The 16,922-nt window shown below is 45.7% G+C and overlaps 1 protein-coding gene across 4 annotated transcripts in view; it reads left to right on the top strand.

Annotated features, from left to right (window-relative positions):
* Nucleotides 1-11,523: 11,523 nt before the first annotated feature.
* Nucleotides 11,524-16,922, top strand: part of KCMF1 (potassium channel modulatory factor 1) — a 55,883-nt gene continuing 50,484 nt past the window's right edge. Inside the window, exon 1 of one of the 4 annotated variants that reach the window (XM_046905626.1) lies at nucleotides 11,524-11,801. Coding sequence is in view for 1 of the 4 variants with exons in the window: in XM_046905622.1 (XP_046761578.1) it covers nucleotides 13,638-13,698 (61 nt within the window). In the remaining 3 variants the exon portion in view is untranslated. Of the gene's footprint in view, nucleotides 11,802-12,317; nucleotides 12,466-12,834; nucleotides 13,135-13,631; nucleotides 13,699-16,922 lie in introns of those variants that run through there. The other 3 variants (XM_046905624.1, XM_046905625.1, XM_046905622.1) reach the window with 3 other exon arrangements.

The following is a 16,922-nucleotide window of genomic DNA, read 5'->3' as shown; positions in this document are numbered from 1 at the left end:
TAGATGTTTTGAATGGACATAAGCTTCAAAGTTTTAGTGATTTTTTTATCTGCTATATCTATCTACCTATCTCTCTGTCTATATGCGTTAACCACAGTTGAATTTCCAAACTGAAACTACACCAAGTCTGGAATACTACTCTGGCAGGAGCATTTTCAAGGTCTTCAGGGCAAAGTAAGGTATTTGCCATTACCAGACAAGAAAGCTCATGACGGTATAACAGACATGGAATAAACATTATCAATCGAAAGGAAACAGGGAAGTGGCTTTGCCTCTGCATACGATGCTACTGCATTCCCCTATCTTTTATAATGGTCTGATGGGAGTAAGGCAGATGATTCTTTGCAAATGGAACTGTTCATTTCAAAGAAAATAATTCATCTGAAGTAAGATGAAGAACTCTGTCTGTTGTGATCTCTTTAGTCTCTTATGTGCTTCTGTGTCAAGTACAGGGGGATGCTCTGACGAGTCTCCTAGACTTTCATAGTTTCATAGCTTTGGGCCTTCTCACACTGGAAAATATGTCCAGGAGTATTTAGCAAGGAGTCATTATCTGCTGACAAGTTTAATAGGGTTTTATGCCAGTTACACAAGTGTAACAATACTTAGAAAGAAAATACCTTTTCTCCAAGAGATGACTTTACCAAAGGAAAAATAAACAGATAGGCACTCCAGAAATGTATCCTGACAGCAAAATAAAACATGAGACCAAACAAATTGTGCAACTGCTAACAATCCTGATGGAGACTAAAGTTCAGTTAAAAAAGAAAAAAATGTAAAGTTATTACATTTAACAAATTTTCATTTTTTCCTGTCAGATCTTTGTGTTTACTCTTATTCAGATTGCAACGCTGCTCCAAAATTCTTCTCAAGAGTTGCCTTGGTTCTCCACACTCCATAATGCTGAGCTCTCAAAGTTGTGAAAATCACACGCTGCCCAGCCAATTTGCAATTGCAGCTACCAAACCTTTAATTTTAAAAATGCCCAAGCCAGAATTTTTCTCATTAAAATGGAAGCATGACAAAATGTATGAGTTAATGAAAGCGGGACCTTGCAGTGGGAAGTGTTAGGTGGCTAACCTACAGGCACTGCTACTGACTGCTGTGATCAGGGGAGGCATGGAACTGCTGTGTCCTAAGGGTTCATCAGTAAAACTTAGTGCTATTGATTGTGTATGGTGATGTGAATCTTGTGTACGATTCTACTCCTGCACAGTAGTAGTCTGAATGGAAAATTGTATTGGTACCACTGTTCCTTGTAAATCCATGTAACTGGAACCTCAGGTGGAATTGTGTGCAAATCAAAACAGGCAGTGACACTGCAGCTGCCGTTTTCCTGCCTCATGCATGTGAATGGAGAGAGAATATCATCATCTTGGGCCTCGTCTCAGATGTTCCCACAGATATGGCATGGTGGGTTCAATACGATGAAAAATGTTCCTCAGCTGAGCCCATGCCCTTTTCTAAACATCGGTGCCTTCTGCACATGCTCATGTTGTGGGATAACACTTTTCAGCTTACATCGTAAGTCTCTGGTTTAGTTTGTGGTTACCATGTGGCTTTTGGGGTGGCAGCAACTTTCACTAGTATATCTTCTGCTCATCATAGATGGATTTGTAACAGCTGGCAAGAGAGTGTTTGGCTGAGTTTTGGCAATCCTGTTCATGTGGCAGTACGGCTTTTCACTTTCAGTCCAAGGGTGCCATGTATCCTACAGTACTTAGTCTTTCTTGTAAGTGATCATCTCTGTTAAATATTTTCAAGCTGAAAATATTTAATCTCCCTGTAGGGCTGTACCGGCAGACTTTTGGTACATTACAGCAAAGGGAACAAAGAGTACCAAATAGCATTTGAAGGTAACATCTGTATTACTTTTGTCTTCATAACAGGTCCTTTTCAGAACCCTGACAGTCTCGGCCCGTTCTGTATATTTCTGGTCATGAATAACATCACCACTCCAGAGCACTCTGTGTACATTTTGATGAATACACACTGCATAGGAGCCAACTCAGGCAGATGAACAGGGAATAAAAACTATGAAGAAGGGAGTAGAAATCTATAAAGTAGACAACCATCTGTTTGTCTCCACAATAGCTTATCTAATGCTGAAATGTTCAAACAGGGATGGCCTGTTCCTGGCAGAAATTACAGTTTAAAACTGTCATGGTCATATTCTCTATTCATCTCTTCTCTGTTCTCAGTATCCTTTTATCTTAATGCATCTTAATGCATCAGTTGACTTAAGGATATGCACCCTTCAGATACAAGGCATTCTGAAAATAAGGAGCTTATTTTTGGACCAGAAATGCTGCTGCTGGGAGAGGAACACTTCTGCATGTTCTGTGCCTCCTTGTACCTGCTCTGGAAACGAAGGAACAAATAAAACAAAAGCATTGTAATATAGCATGTAAAAGCTGCACATATTTACTTAGGAGTCTATATGCTTCGTATGAAGAGCTGAAAGAAGTTTTAACGGATGTAGGTATCTCAAGTTATCTGGGTTTGTATGTAAGTATTCCTGTGTGAACTCCTTCGTGCTAATGCTCTCTGCAGTCCATTACATGTGTCACCCATACTGTTGCTCAGGAAGCCATGTAAGTACAAGAATAAGCATATGTAAGACTTTATCTTCAGGAAATTAAAATCTTTGCTCATTTTTCTGAGTATCGCTTTTTGGTACGCAGCGGAGCAAGTAGATATTCGATCGCTAGATGGCAGTGTGAATTTCACTCTATGACCACGGATGCTGGCTTCTTGAAGGCAGAAGGGTTTTAACTAGGGCAGCTCTTCCTCCCTGCAGCCCAACTAATTTTACACCTGCTAATTAAGCATGGAAGAGCAGCTGCTTGGTAAGTCAATACATCGCACCAACAGAGAGCTCAAGCACAAGTACTCTGGCAAAGTCTAGGTGGTTATCTTCAGTAAAAACTGGTGGTGTTAATTGGAGACCAATTTTTAGTTAATTGCAATCAAATAGAGGATCACCTTCCTGCCTCTGACAGTGGACAGCTGATACCAGATTTGGACACTGTTGACCCTGGTGTCCTAAAATAACTAGGTGACTAAACTGTTCTGTACAAGAGCGTGGGTTTTGTGGTCAGTTTACACTTTTTAGAGATATGCCTCCAACCAGAGTCCCATATTTATGCACCATCAAAAGCTGGTAAGTTTTAGGACATTAAAACCCGTCCTGTTATGTTAAGATTCTTTAGTCCCTCCGCAAGAGAGGGCCAGGCATTGCCAGCTGTTTTTGTGTGTAGTGACTGAAGGTCAAGAGGATCTGCTTCTGTTTCTTGCAAGTCAGAGCCTTGGGGCTGTTGAAGAAAGTGAGTGTGATGTTACAGGTCTCACAGTGGTTGCAGTGTCAGGAAGCAAGAACAAGGACTTTGGTGAAGAAAAGCACGGACACTCTTCTGTCTTCTCCTCTGGTTTGTCAAAACTGAGTTTTTTAAGTTGTTACCACACTGGGGGGTTTTGCACAAAATATGAGATTAAGCTAAAGGAGGGAAGTTTAGATGGGATGTCAGGGGATAGTTTTTCACTGAGAGGGTGCTGAGGTGCCAGAATGGGCCACCCAGAGACGTTGCGGATGCCCCATCCTGGGAGGTGTTCTAGGACAGGTTGGATGGGGCCCTGGGCAACCTCATCTAGACTTGATCTAGTGACTGGCAGCCCTGCCTGCAGCTGGAGGGCTGGAACCTGATGATCCTTGTGGTCTCTTCCAAACCAAGCCATTGTATGGTTCTGTGAAATGATGCCATATCAGCCTGCAATGGCAAAGAGGCCCTGCTTTGTCCAAACTTCTAGTTTTGGGTTTCTCTGTGTTGTTTTTAGTCAAGTACTTCATTGTCATCTTAGTGCATTCCTGTTTGTCATGCAAGTAATCTCTCCAGCAGACTCAAGAACAGCTCAACAAATGCTTGGGCTGCTATCGAGGAGCTTTGGCAGGTGGGGAAGAAAAGGAGAAGAGGGATGTGTTCGTACTGACAATGTGCATCCTCTTTCCTCCAGCTTCTGCCAAAGCCTGTCACAAAACAAGAAGGTGGCAGGCAGATAACCTTCTCTTTTTAGAGCCAAAATGCTTACATACATCTGTCCCTGCTCTAGGGACAGATGCCATGTGGAGGTGAGTTTTGTTCATGGTTTTAGTAGAGGACAGCGAGAACACCCTGTCTTTGTACCTCACAGCAAGAGCTTGTCGGTGGCTGTACTTCTTGCACCAACAGTTTCTCCACAGCAGATTGAGCAAAAACAATAATTTGTGGTTACCAACCTGCATTCCAGGTGCACAGCCAGTGTGGAGGGCTCTCAAGAATTGTAGCCTTTTGCAGTGCCTTTCCAGCCCTTGCCAGCTACCAAGTGCCGAACACCTTGCTCAGTCTTTTTAGATATCTGGCCAATGAAGGCTGTTTTACTGCAAGCTACAGAAAGTGTTCAGAGAGAGTGTTCAGCACTTCAAACAGGCAAATGAAAACTGCAAACATCCATTTTTAACAATGTTTTCAAAAGTCAGTGTTGGTCATTCTGTAACTGAAAAATGAAAAACTTATAAACTGAGAATCGAAAGCTAGTTGGCTTCTGACATTCAGAGGGCAAATGAATGAGTGAAACTTATTTTAGGTAAGATCTTGTTTTTAATTAGGAAGAGATGGCTGGACAAAGCCCAAGAGCTGGGTAAGTTCTGTCACTAGTGGTCTTCCAGACTCAGCTAAGTGTCTTAGAGCTGAAATTTTCTTATATGCTTGCAGAAGGAAAAAGATGAGGGACGACTGGGGTCTGGAGCATCCCAAAATCACTACTCATGCATCACTGATAACAGCTAAAAATATTATAGCAAATGATTTCAGTAAAGGCACCTGCTGCAGAGGCAGACAGAGCTGCCTCACACACCTAGAAGTTCTGCACATTAGCAGTAAGGGCAATGCTTTCCCACCAGCTTAGGCTGTATTGACTTTTTCATTTCTTTTTTCTAGTTGCTAATACAATGGTGGCTCCACATGTGTCTGAGCTACTCAAGCAAAAATTTACAGGGAGGCATGAGGAAGGGAAACATGGGCTGAAACTTATTCCACAACAGGGTTGTTTTTCAGTATCCATGACCAGAACTTGAGCCCTTAACCTTGGGCTTTATACCCCATGCTGCCAGCTTTCTAATGTCACTGTACAGTAGAGGCTCTTTAAAGCAGGAACCATGCCTTCTTATATTTGAAAACACATGGTCCATCTGTCTTCCTATATTTGAAAACACACAGTATATTCAGAGATGCCACTGTTGCAGCAAACGTAGCGGTCACCATCTTGTCATCATCTTGTGCTCTCTGTTCCTAAGCTCCATGCCTGCACAGCACATTCAGGCAGCGTGGGGCTGTAGTCTCCTGTCCTTTGCCAGGCTCTGGTTAACTTGGGTAGTCCTGGAGGTGATGAGATTTTGCTGTGACTTCTAGAAGGCCCCTTTGCTTGTGGAAAATGGAAAAACCTGGCCATGATGGCCTCCTGCAGCCCCACAGTCTTCTTGCCGGTTCTGTAAATTGGGTGCATAGCTCCCCAGCATGGTTTCATCACAGCATCCTCAGCTGTCTGATGATCACAGCAGGCAACTTGAGTGGTCTGGGCATAAGGCAGCAACTGGCTTCAATTTTACTGGAAAATAAATACATAGCTCTGAAGATTAACTCCTTTTCAAGGAGCAGCTTGTCTCCAGTGTCAGATAGCATCCACCAGAAGAATCGTCAAAGAGCAGCACTCAAAAAGGTCAGAGATGGTCAATCAGAGATTTGAGCTCCTGGGGAATTTGCCCAGGTATGGGTGTTATTGTGATAGAGGTAGGGGACAGCAGAGAAGAAAAGAGCAGGAAAAAAAAACAAAACAAAACAACATCAACAAGAAAAACTGCCATAAAAACCTAGTGGAGAGCCAGAAGCAGTGTTATAGCACAGCCCTGAGAAACACGTGAATAGAATATATCTGAGAGTTAGCTGAAGAACTATATAAAGATGAGCAGATATTGTTTCATTTGCATCCTCCTGCTTGCAGAAACAGGGCTCTGTAAGCAAAGAAGATACATCCCTGTTACCTCCTCCTTGCTGGAACAGTGCAAGACTTGAGACTGTCCTTCTGAGTCTTTCACATGGAACTGAGTGAAAACAGTAACATTTGTGGTTATCAAGCAGATGAATATTTGCTGGTTCAACTGTAAGCTGCAAAGCAACAGTAATAAAAGCTCTGAGAAATTGTGCATTCTTTTTTCTTTGTCCTCTTCTGTCAGAGAACAAAGCTGTAATGCAGAGAATTTTCAAGGGCTCTTTCTATTTCTCCATACATTGTGACTTTAGGTCCCATAAGAACAGTGCTGGAACCGCACCAGTACAAGGGACTGGTGTGTGATTAAAAATATTTTGATAAGAGGATGGAATGATTTGATGAATTTTCAGTGTTTGTCTTGGTTTAAATTCTTTGTGAAAAGTTAGCCAGAAAAGTAGTAGAGAAAGAAGCAGCTGGAAGAGCACTTTTAGCTTTGTATCAGCATCTGGTACCTTAATCAGCATCAGAAACTGATTGATGAGAAGAAAGAAAGCTCTCAGTGGTGAAGGACAAATCTGGAATAGCCTCTGAATGCTGACTCCACAGTAGTATGGTCTGGAACAGCGAGGAGAATGTTAAGGGCTTTCCTGGGTTTGATGAAGTTGGGGTGCATTTGCTGCTACAGGGAAAAGAGCAATATTGTGCTAGAATTCTGCACAAGGCCTGCATGCCGATATCTGACTGTAGGCAAGTGCTGTACAGCTTAATCTCCTGCAGCATCTGCCTGGCTCCCAAATTGATCTTTGAGATCTTGGGAACATACACCATCTGTTACATGTGGGCTTGAGAAAAGGCAGCCATTTGGGGGTACGTGTGAGTACAGGGAGGCCACTGGTCAGGAAGGGCAGGAGATTAAACTGATGTCTGGAGGCACACATGAGAGATGGAACAGCTTCTGCAGCTGCCAGCAAAGTACAGGCTTAGCCACGTGAGCATCTGCACAGCATATCCAACATTCTAAAGCAGAATTTCTATTTACAGTTTGAACTGATGATAAGCACACTTAGTGGTGTTCATTTCAGTTTATCTCCAACACAAATCAATCTCCCCAGAGGAAGGATGTCTCTGTTAAAATACCAAGCCTCACTCTCTTTCAGTGGGATGCTTGTGCTCCAAATGAGATCAACAAGCAAAGCTATCTGATGTTCCTCGTGACTCCAAGTATGTTTGTGCTATTGCTCTGTGCTATTGGTGTTTCCAGCTGGATTACAAGATATTGCTAGCAGGCCTGGGCACGTGGAAGGAAGGAGGATCTTTTCATGGACATTTGTGTGGAAATACCATTTCCATCTGTAGGATTCCCAGAGTCTTTGTATTTTCTGGGAAATTGCGATGGCAGAATAATTGTCGTTGATGCAGAATCCAAAACAAAACAGCATGTATGCAAAGCTCTTTCAGGTCTTTTCTTATAAAATAGAAAGCAGTAAGACTGTTTTCCTCTGTTTGATTGCAAAGTCTTTTGCACTGAACACAGACAGTAGGTGGCTCGGCACAATGTGGGATGACTGCTGAGCAAGAGGAGGCAGAACATCAGCAGTTAGAAGGAAATAGTAGTGGGACACCTTGATGTGCAGCAGTGTACAAGGCTAACATTTGAATGTGCATGCAATGACAGTCTCTTACGACAACTGGAATGACCCAAACCACTGATTGGTGTAAGTCAGAGATGGCACCTCTTGCCTCCAGACATGAAGCAGAATCATTGAGCAGATAAATGCAGACAACGAGGAGCTGGTGTTGCATGCAGTGGTATGCCCACCCTCACAGAAAACAAGTCTAACAAAGTGATGCAGAGACCACTTAAACAAATGGTAGTAGCCTGATGGGAATAGCACTGAAATAAGTGACACCATCACTTCAGTGGGCTTTACGTAGCCCACAAAGGGGTGGAAGATTTCAATTAGGCTAATGGACTAACTGTCCTACTGTAACAGTTTATCACTTATTTCTGCTCTGGAATGTCACTATTCAGTTATGTACCTGCACTTGTCCTGCTGCTCTCCAGGTCCTGGGCTCTCTTGCCATAGAAAGGCGAGGAGCTGCACATGGCTACACAGCCATCTCCTCTCTGTTTCCCAGAATGCTGCTGCTTTCAGGTATCGGTTTTGTCATATTATGATACCACGTTAGGAAAACTCATGATTTTTTGCACACTATGGCTTACACAATGGCCTAATTAGTTCTAAGATCTGGGTTTCTAATCCCTTGCCTCTGACCTTGAATGACCTTGGGTAAGTAAATTCTGATTTCTCTGCTTGCATTTACCCAAAAGGAAAACACATGTGTTGATACTTCTTCCTCACACCAAAACAGCGAAGTTCACCTATGGAATATTCTGCTGCATGTGAGAGAAAGAATGAGAAACCTGACTACAGCAGGCTTTCTCCTCAGAGAAACAAGAACTTCCTAAACCTCAAAAAAATCTTCCTTTCTCATTCTATGGAAAACTATTGTTCAAAACAAGGACATGACTAAACAAGGTAATGCTAAGATTACAACCTACTGGTGACCATTGCCTTGTATACGACATTCAGACTGTCAGCTAGGCCATGTCCTACATACAGCTGGAGCTGCTACGTGCTTCCCCGTGGGAGCCTGGGTGCCTTGTACTCACAGTGTGTCCTGCATTGGTAGAGGAGAGAAATAACCAGCACAGTCTCTGCTAAAAGATACAGGAGAGTGCATTTTAATATACTATTGTACATGCTATTCCAAAAGTATCGAGGTTTTAACCATCCTGCCTCATTTTGAATAGATGCAGATGCTAAGGCAGAAAGCAGTGAATAATCACTGCTACATACAACTTATATACTATTACATATGTGCAGTGAATAATTCTGCTCTTCTCTAGCAGGCTACAGGAATGTTTCAGAAAGGTTGCGCAATGAGGGGCTCCCTACCACAAGTTTGACCACGTGCACATAAGGGTCATCCATGTGATTAAAGCCCAACTTCTTGTAACTGGAGTGTGGACATACAAGGTGGTCAGCTCTAGATTCTTCAGACTGAGACTAAGCCAAAACTTTCAGGTGCCCTGCAACATCCACTTTGCAGCCTGTGTTTTGCAGATGCATGGAGGGGAGATCCTCCTGCTGAAGGCCAGCCTACCAGTAAAAGCATAAAACCAAATGTAAACCAAGCAGCAGCGTGGTGCTCAGAGTGGGGCACAGAAACAAGCTGTTGCCAGCCACTGGAGTGGGCATCTTGCAAGGCAGTGTGTTCCAGGGTTCTTCTAGGAACTGAAGGGCAGCATCAACCAAGAGCAGCTGGTGGTCTGTATTTTGCATCAGAGTGAGATGATTGCCACTCGCATTTAAAAATGTGGTGCTAAAATAAAGTAGTAGGATCAGGACTCATTGCCCTATTATTGCTCTGAAAAGCTGACAAGATGGGCACAGTTTCACCTCCTGCTCAGTCTTGGGGGCGCCCCTTTCAGCTTCCTAGTGAGATTCATGACATTTGCAGATTTATCTTCAGCTTTGTCTCACTTGCAGACTTTGGCATGTCACTGGCTCTCCCCTTGTTTTCAGAAGCTGTGAAGCTATCAGCTCTCTTCAGACAAAACAGTGCTCAGTTTCTCCGTGCAGATGTATCGTTTGCTTCTAATCAGGGTGTCTGCATCGTTTTAGGCAGAGTGGATGCTCTCAGTAGGCACTGCAGTTATCACATTGCAGATAAGGTAAAGCAAAGGTGGAAGCAGACAGGCAGAGTACCAGAGAGAATCATGGAATCATAGGATAGTTTGGATTGAAAGGGACCTTAAAGCTCCTACAGTTCCAACCCCTTGCCATGGACTGGAATCCACCAGATCACAATGCCCATGGCCCCATCCAACCTGGCCTTGAATGCTTCCAGGGATGGGGCACCCACAGCCCCTCTGGGGGCTGCTCCATGTGTATGGAAGGGAAAAATAGAGGTACCACATGATTGGCACGGGTTGGTTCAGGGCATGAGGCTGGCACCTTCTCCTTTCGGTGCTTACTGGTCACTCCACCCTTACCTTGCACCCTGATGCTTCAGCTTTTCTGGCCTGTGGGCCTGTGGAGGCCTCAGAACAGGCTGAGGTATCTCACTGATGTGAACACACAGGGGCTGCAGAACCAGGGTAGGCATAAGTGGGCTGCAGTACAATGTGGGGTGCAGCAGGGAAAAGGGGGTGCACTGTTAATTTCTTCATAGATAGGTGAATGTGCAGGAGAGAAGGAGGAGGGAGTGGGATGTAAAGCCCTGAACAGGCAACAGGGAGGAGAATGAGTGAGTCACTGGTGAGGCCGCACCATGAGTACCGTGTTCAGTTTTGGCCCCTCACTACAAGGAAGACATTGAGGCCTTGGAACGTGTCCAGAGAAGGACAATGATACTGGTGAGGGGTCTGGAGCACAAGTCTTATGAGGAGCGGCTGAGGGAGCTGGGATTGTTTAGTCTGGAGAAGAGGAGGCTCAGGGGAGACCTTATCGCACTCTACAACTTCTTGAAGGGAGGTTTTGATGAGGAGGGGTTTGGCCTCTTCTCCCAGGCAACAAACAGGACCCGAGGAAATGGCCACAAGTTATGCCAGAGGAGGTTTAGATTAGACATAAAGAAAAGCTTTTTCTCTCAGAGTGGTGAGGCGCTGGAATGGCCTGCCCAGGGAGGTGGTGGAGTTGCCGTCCCTGGCAGTGTTCAAGAGGCATCTGGATGAGGAGCTATGAGAGATGGTTTAGTGGCTTGTGGTAGCAGTGGTGATAAGAGGATGGTTGGACTACCTGATCCTGTAGGTCCTTTCCAAACTTGTGATTCTACCATTCTATGATTCTATGAGGGCAACAAAGATGTGAAGGATCTGGAGCAGCTGAGGTAGCTGGGATTGTTCATTCTGGAGGAGGCTTAAGGGAGACCTTATTGCCCTCTACAACTGCCTGAAAGGAGGTTGTGGTGAGGTGGAGGTCGGCCTCTTCTCCCAGGTAACAGTGATGGGACGAGAGGTAATGGCCTCAAGTTGCACCAGAGGAGGTTCGGGTTGGATATGGGGAAATAATTCTCTTCAGAAAGAGCCATGCTGCAGTGGCACAGGGCTGCCCAGGTTGGTGGTGGAGCCACTGTCCCTGAAGGTATTCAAGAACCGTGTGGATGTGGCACTGAGGGATGAGGTTGATGAACGTGGTGGGGGTGGGATGATTGTTGGGTGTGGTGAATTTAGAGGTCTTTTCCAACCTTAATGATTCTGTGAAAATGGAGGTGTTGGACAGAGGAGAGTCCAGAGCAGAATAGGACCTGGAAATACAGAGGAAAAGAGAGGCGGGTATGACAGGGACAGAGGGAGGCACTGTGCTGTTCAGGAAGAAATCTGCACGAAAAAGAGGAAAATCACGGTGAGAAAGACAGCATGGCAGCAGGCTGCTTGGTACACACCACGCACATCTCAACAGGAAGTAGCACGGCCACGTCATGTGCGTTCTACTCATCCCATGAAAGGACAGACAGCAAACGTGACGGTACAAAAAGTTCTGCGTGCATAGAGAAATGGAGCGGGACTTTAGCAACACTCAGCAAGCGCAGCCTGCCTGTCCCTGGCCCAGCTGGAGCACACTTTTGGCAGGCACGCTCCTCCTCACTGCGGAGGAAGACCAAAAAAAGAACCCAAGTCGAAGAACGGGGGGTCAGGGGTGGAAAGGGAACGACCTTGCGTCTCCCAGCCAACAGCGAGCTCCCCAAACTGCTTCAATGAGTAACAATAAGCGGTAGGAAAACCTGCTCGGAGCATGCGCGGTGGTCCTGGCTTTTATTATTATGACTACTTTTCCCTTTAAAAAGGCCTCGGCCGACCCGCGCTCGAGCTTCCGCCGGCTCCGGCCGTTCCTCCCCGGGGCCGCCCCAGCCGCCCCGCCCGGCAGCTCAAGCAGCAGGGCCGCCGCCCCGCGCTTCGGCAGCGCTGGGCGGTGCCGGAGGGCCCGGCGGAGCATTTCCTCTTCCTCCCGGAGCAGGAGGAGGGGGCCGGCAGCGTTCCAGCGCGGCGCAGGCGGGCAGTCCCGCCGCCGCCGTCGCTGCGGCAGCGGGCGGGGCGGAGGGGAGCGGGCAGGGGGCGGCGCCTGGAGCCGGCGGGGCCCGAAGTCACCGTGTCACGGCGCCCGGGAAGCCGCCGCCGCCGGATCCGCCCCCCGCGAAGCGAAGGAGGGAGGGAGGAGGAGCAGGAGGAGGGGAGGGAGGCCGGCTCCTCGCCGTCTCTTGTATATTTGCCCCCTTTCAGCCCTCCCCCCGGACCCGCTCCCCTCGCACCGGGGCTCCGTGCGCGCGGCGGCGGTGGTGGCGGCGGGGGGCCAGGCCGCAGCGGCGCCCAAGCAGCCCGCGGGAGCCCCGGGACGGGCCTGGGCCGCCGCCTCCGGACTAGGATGTCCCGACATGAAGGTGAGCGGCGCGGGCCGGCAGGCCGCGGGGGCGCGGGGCCCGGCCCGGCGCTGGGGCCTGGCGCGGCGCCCTCTCGGGCCGACCATCATGGCGGCGCCGCCGCCGCCGCCGGGAGGGGGCCCGCGGAGCCGGCGGCGGCGGAAGGAGGCCCCGACGGCGGAGGGCGGCGGCCGGGCCGCGCTCTGCAGTGTCATGGGAGGGAGGCGGCCGTGACGGGCCGTCTCCCCGCGCGGCCTGCGGCGGGGCCCTCCGGCCGCGGGAGCGGGGCCTGCCGGGGGGGCCGCTCCTCCGCGTCCGAGGGCGGGTGGCAGCGAGGGCCCTTCTGCCCCCGGCGGGCCCGGCCGCGATGGGCGGGCCTGCGGGGGGCGCGGGGCGGCCTGCCGACGTGTCCGCCGCCAGGGGTAGCGGCGTGGGCTGCCGCCCGCTCCCAGCTGCGGTGGCGGCGCGTGTTGTGGGAGTGCGGGAGGTCATCGTGTGCTGCGCGCTGCCCGTGTGCCGCCGTGCTGCCGCTGCGGGCGGGGTGGTGCGAGAGTTATCGGGAGTCACTCGGAAAGAGCAGGGCGAGGGGAAGGCTGAGCGCTGGGAAGGGGGTTGTGTAAAAAGGAGCGTGGTGTCGGAGAGAAAGTCGCTTGGTTGCAGTTATTATTTTTGCAGCCTTCCTGTCCGCAGGTAAGGTATTTGGGCTAGTATGAAGACACTCTTTATGCTGCACTTAGTCACCTGAAAGCGTAACTTTCTGCCATATTAGGAACTTACTCCAACACCTGTCTCCATTTTCTCTGCATCTCATTTCTCTCTACTTATTCTTAATGTATTTTGGCAGAAACACTGTAGGACAGCTTGGTGTCAGTGCGTAATGTTGTTGGCCTGGAGTTGATAGCTTGATGTCAGACCACAGGACACTGTGTATGTTTTCCATCTCGCTATCTTGTGTGCGTCTTGCTAAACAAGAGCACTTACTCACGTGAACAAGTGGCTATTTTGCCCAAATCCACAAGCTCTTATTTTGATAAGAGTAAACTTTGTGTGAGTACCAGATCCTCTCCCTCTTCCCCTTCTTCCCCTTCCTCCCCTGCTCCCTATCTCTCTTCTGTATGCAGTACATCTTTTCCCACGAGGGTGGAGATGAAGGTGCTGGATTTGTGTGTGGCTGAAGATGCACCTGATAAAGAATGAGTGAAATGAACATTGGTTACAAAGTTTTTTTAGTGACTTTGTGTGATAATACTCTCTGTAAGTCTGCCTGTGGTGCTTGCATTCATGATACTCTCTTTAAAGTACAATAGTAGGATTGTACTATTCCTAGATTCCTAGGATTGTACTACTTTCCTAGTCTGAGCAGGTAAAAATTATCAAAGTGATATCCTGTTGTTTGCTAGTGTTATTCAGAGATAAGTGTATGGAATGTGTTGTTTGTTTTTTAAAGAAAAAGGTTGTGGTATTTGCTAAAAAGATGCATCAGTCCTGAGCAGCCTTTCTGTTAGGGTAGAGAAAATCTGAAAGTTTCTTTACAGGTAAATTTCTGATGAGGTCTGTATTGTACATTTGCCTAATGGGTGTCAGTTTCTGGTTGCTACAGCAAGAGTAGTGTTCCTGTGCTTGTACGTTGATGTTTAGAAGGGAGTGATTTGTAACTAAACCAGGCTTAGTGTTTTCTTTCTGAAGGGGATTCTTCAATGTTTCTTCTTTTTGAAAAACTGAAATAGTTTCTCGCTGCTTCTCTGTTTATTTCACGTGTTTAGTTTTTGTTGACTTCTGTTGTAGGGTTAGGATAGCGTCTGTTAATACTGGAAGCGTGCTTTTCCAACTCCTAGGAAAGGAGGATTAGAGACTTCATTCCATTAGAGATACAGAAACTCCTGAAGTGAAATATTCACACAAAAGTAGCCCTTGCTTCAGGTCTGTATAATGCCATTTGTAGCTGAAATTTTTGATCCCGTGTGATTTAGTTGAGAGGAGCTGATTTGGGATATCTTGGTGCAGGGAAAAGCAAGTTTGTATTTTTAGTAAGTCACACCTTTTCTGTGTTCTGCCTTGAAACTGTCCCATTCTGAAAGTTACAAACTCTATTTATTGATTGTGCCTGTTGTAATTTAGAACACTGTACCACTTGTGTGATAAGAATGGATGTCTTCAGAAGGGTAAATGCTGGAGAAGTTGCCTTTCCAATATCTTGGTACTCATAAATAGGCCATAAAGCATCTGATGGAGATACACGTTTACATGCCACTAGAGTTTCCCTCTGGTTTTTGTTGGTGTAATCATCTATGAAGTGCAGAGTAAGATTTGTTTGTTTCAAATCTATTTTGTTATCTTTCAGGAAAAAAAAAATCTCACCATCCCCCTTTCCTCCGTGCTCCCTTCTCACCAGTGAGCTCTGGGCTCACATTTCTCCCCGCTTGATGAAAATATAACTTCAATTACTGTTCGTCCTTCCTTAAATGTTCTTTCAGAGGCTTTCTGGTAGTACTGGCAAGTGCAATCATCAGTGTTTATCCTCCTTTTGCTATAGCTGCTCATTTCTAATTTTTTAAAACCATCTTTGCTCAGTGACTTGTGTCAAGGAACTAGTTATTCCCTGCCTTTGGTTTTCTAGAATGCAACATGAGGTCAGCCCTAGGTCTTGCATTTCATGTCATTGCCTTTTCAGGAGTGATTTATTGTGTTTTTGTGTTAGCCCCTCTGTTTAGGAATGTGGTGGTATAATGTTTGGCTATACTACCAGGCAACAGACAGGTGAATTTTTGTATTCTGAAACATACAGCAGAAGGTATTTTGCTTGTTGTAAATTTATGTTCTGTACACATGCATTGAGTAATGGCTCTATTGTACAGTGGTGCACAGCACCCAGAAAAGCAGAAAGGAGAAAACTGTAACTTCCATTGATATCATTAGAAGACTTTTGCAGTCTCTTTTTTTTTTTGGTGAAACAAGATTGCTGTAGCATTACTGGCCATCCAAGGGACCAGAATTCTGGTTTCCTGTTCCAGCGATGCCAGAGGGACTTTCTGAATCATGTGATTATCTCTAGCATGCTCTGTGCCTCTCCTCCCTTCCCCTCTTCCATCATGTTTCTTATTTGCATTTAGGAATATGTTCTTTAAGCTTCATAAAACTAGCAGAGTAGAAGTCATGTGTTCATAAGCATTCATAAGCATTTCTTATGAACCAGCAGAGCTCTGCATTTAATCCCAGTTCCAAGTGAAGTACAGTGTGGATGTTAATAACATATAAAGGCAGAGCAGTGACTGTCAGGCCCAGTGGAGTTCTGAAATTATTGCCTGCTGGCTTCAAACTTCTCATATAAAAGGAAGTGGAACTTCAGTGCTGTCATTTTTTTGTGTGTGTACAAATGTCTTTGAGTCAAGTACCTTGTTTGTGATGGGAGGTAAATAAACGTGTCTTAGAAAGAAATGCACAGAACTACAGGTGCCAACCATTTGAAAACAGTTAATATCAAGGTAATGTTAACTCCAGTCTTGTAGCTCTACTGTTGAAAGTCTGGGCCAATGATGTTTTCTGTATAGTCGTATACAGAACATTAATGAAACTTTATCCATAATAAAGTCTTGGAAGACATTGCAAACTAATTTCTGACCCTCCAAATTACGCAATAAGTGTATTGTACTTGAGCTGCAGAGGGATACTACAAATTTCTTTCATGCCAGACAGCACCCAGCAGCTGATAACTTCTAACATTTCATGTAATTTATATAAGTGCCACCAAAGGCAAAATTAATGTGCTTTTGTATGCAAAACTCTTAATTCAGGTAATGGAACTACACATCTTTTATACAAAATAATCAAACAATCCAGTCAATGAAGCACTGCATTTATTAATGAAGAAATGCTTGTGTGAGCCTGTTATAATTTAGTCCCTTCTGATGCATTTTAATACTTTGGTTTCATCTCCAAATGCGGAATTTTGCTGTTCCACAATATGAAATAACGACAAATTCTGTCATATGTTCCTGTTATTTAAATCTGTTTTGTAGGCAACAAATCAAGATTAAGTTGACAGTTTCACATGTGCCATGAAACAGTGGGTTTTCTAAATTTGCTTTAAGATGTTACTCTGAGAAAGTGTTTTCTAACTGCGTACACCGAAGTTTTTGTAGTGTTAGTTGTACTCTGTATGCTCTAACATGTTACCGTAATTAGAAGTATAGTGCATATCTGAAAATCCACTAATGTGATAATTTATCTGGTGAGAATATGTTCAGAAAACAAAATAAGTTAACGCTAAATGGGAACAGCTGCAAATGTGATGCAAAATAATGCTACACGGTAATTTGCTTTATTAAACTATTTCTTGTATTCAGCAAGAAACTGAATCATCATTTAATAATAAAAAAGCTGGGTACTTTACTGATATTTTAAACCAGCATGAGACTTTTTCAGTTTTGAGGCAGCTACATTTTCATTTAAAAAATGATTTCTGTCTATTGGTTTGTGAA

The sequence above is a fragment of the Gallus gallus genome, chromosome Z (assembly GCF_016699485.2).
Source record: "Gallus gallus isolate bGalGal1 chromosome Z, bGalGal1.mat.broiler.GRCg7b, whole genome shotgun sequence".
NCBI lineage: Eukaryota > Metazoa > Chordata > Aves > Galliformes > Phasianidae > Gallus > Gallus gallus.
The sequence above is the reverse complement of the archived record's forward strand: the minus strand, read 5'-3'. Positions and strand labels throughout refer to the sequence as shown.